Source organism: Anneissia japonica, unplaced genomic scaffold, assembly GCF_011630105.1.
Source record: "Anneissia japonica isolate Jap-2015-1 unplaced genomic scaffold, ASM1163010v1 scaffold302775_len1769_cov375_single, whole genome shotgun sequence".
Taxonomy (NCBI): Eukaryota; Metazoa; Echinodermata; class Crinoidea; order Comatulida; family Comatulidae; genus Anneissia; species Anneissia japonica.
Window position 1 is genome coordinate 1 of NW_022718213.1, and position 1,769 is coordinate 1,769.

The 1,769-nt window shown below is 34.6% G+C and overlaps 1 protein-coding gene across 1 annotated transcript; it reads left to right on the forward strand.

Annotated features, from left to right (window-relative positions):
- Positions 1–103: 103 nt before the first annotated feature.
- LOC117110454 (cleavage and polyadenylation specificity factor subunit 2-like) lies at positions 104–1,763 on the forward strand. The gene is made up of 3 exons (XM_033253162.1): positions 104–263; positions 575–709; positions 1,567–1,763. Exons 1-3 carry the CDS (start codon positions 171–173, stop codon positions 1,657–1,659), a joined length of 321 nt encoding a protein of 106 aa, XP_033109053.1. The 5' UTR covers positions 104–170; the 3' UTR covers positions 1,660–1,763.
- The last annotated feature ends 6 nt before the right edge of the window (positions 1,764–1,769 follow it).

Consider the following 1,769-nt stretch of genomic DNA (forward strand, 5'->3'; position numbering starts at 1 on the left):
AAGTGGTGAAGTGGTAACCGTGTCATATAAGGGAGACTGATCCCTTCATTTTGAACCAATATATAATTTGCAATTTTCTGTTATATTCACCTTCTTAAATCGTCACCTATGACTAGCCTTAATACAAACTGCTATTACAGAGAAACATTTTCCTGTTCTTTTTGTAGTTTATGTTACTCCTAATTTTATTTCTCACCTATTGTTCTACAGCTATTACAAATAGTAATGATGTGCCCACTTTGGAGCCATTGTCCACAACGGAGGTAAGAATTTTACAAATTAAATAATTATTCCATTAGTGCTGCAATACAATGTATGTTTTCGCATGGATTGCATCTTCCAATATAGTTAAAAATATATCTGTTGGTTATTCATTCCTTAATTCTAGTGCAATTTTGATATCAAATTTTTGTGGTGCAAGCCATCGTAGGCTCTAATCTGCAAGAAAAATCACAATAGAAATATTTACATTATCCACACAACTATAAACATACATATTTATAGTACAGTATGTTTGTGTCTATATTATAATCTATACTATATATATTTGTTTCTCTTCTTTCTGATTCTCAAGATGTTAGACCATGAGCAAGTGTTCTTGAATGCCCCACGGTTCCAGTCATTAAAACAAGTGCTAGCCAGGAATGGCATCAACGTTGAAATGTCTGGTGGAGTCCTGGTCTGTAACAATCTCATTGCAATCAAAAGGGTAAAAGTACACCTATTATGATAAACTTCTTGACGAATGAATGAGACATAAACAGCAGTATGTGGTTCCGACGGATGGATATCTTCTTTATTCTGACTGACAGTCAATGAACCGCATTTGTTCCTTAATTTTCCATATATTCCTGTGAAACTGCAACAAGAAACAAATACAAAAAATCAACATAGGATATATACTGTACCACACAGGTCAAAGATCAACGTAGCCAGCGTGGTTGCCCACCGATACACTACACTATTAGTCGTAAGCCTATCATAACAAATGAACATAGAGGGCCCACTTTCTTATCTAAACCTATCAAGGCCACAACACATATTGTTGCATTATCAATGTGAAGTTTATTTCGTGATTACATACAGAACAGCCCTAAACCATAATAGAATTTTCTATTACTTCCACTGTTAGACAGCGAAAGATATATCAGAATACTTTATAAAGTGTGTAGGCAAACCACTCAGTGTATCAAGATGTTGATTTACAAAATAATATCTTTCTTTCATATTTAATTAAATTTCATTGCCTAGCAAATTGCTTTACATGCTTTTCCTTGTAAGGTTTGATTGAGCTTTGGTTGCAAGTATTAATTGTTGTGGTTGCATTGATAATAATATGTAGGCAGTGCATATGGGCATCAGATGTAGCATGATTGACCATCACAGAAAACTGCAACACTGCAGTCACTGCCCAAGGGGGTATCTCATAATAAGTGTACATCATTGTATATAAAGGCAATTTATATACAGAATAGCAAAGAACATGATGATAAGTAAAGGGCACACTTCAACTGTTAACAATTTCACTTTGTAATTTTAATTTCTAATGTGTGGGCTTCATTTCAGACTGATGGTGGTGGAATTACGGTAGAAGGATGTATATCTGAAGAATATTTCAAAGTGAAAGAACTTCTCTACGAACAATATGCAATTGTCTGAAAGTCAGTGTACTTCCTGAACAATTTGTATGGCAATGCACACGTACAGTCCAATCAATCATAGGCCCTTTCCATGATAGATGGATTATGCACAGGACATATGTGGCAATT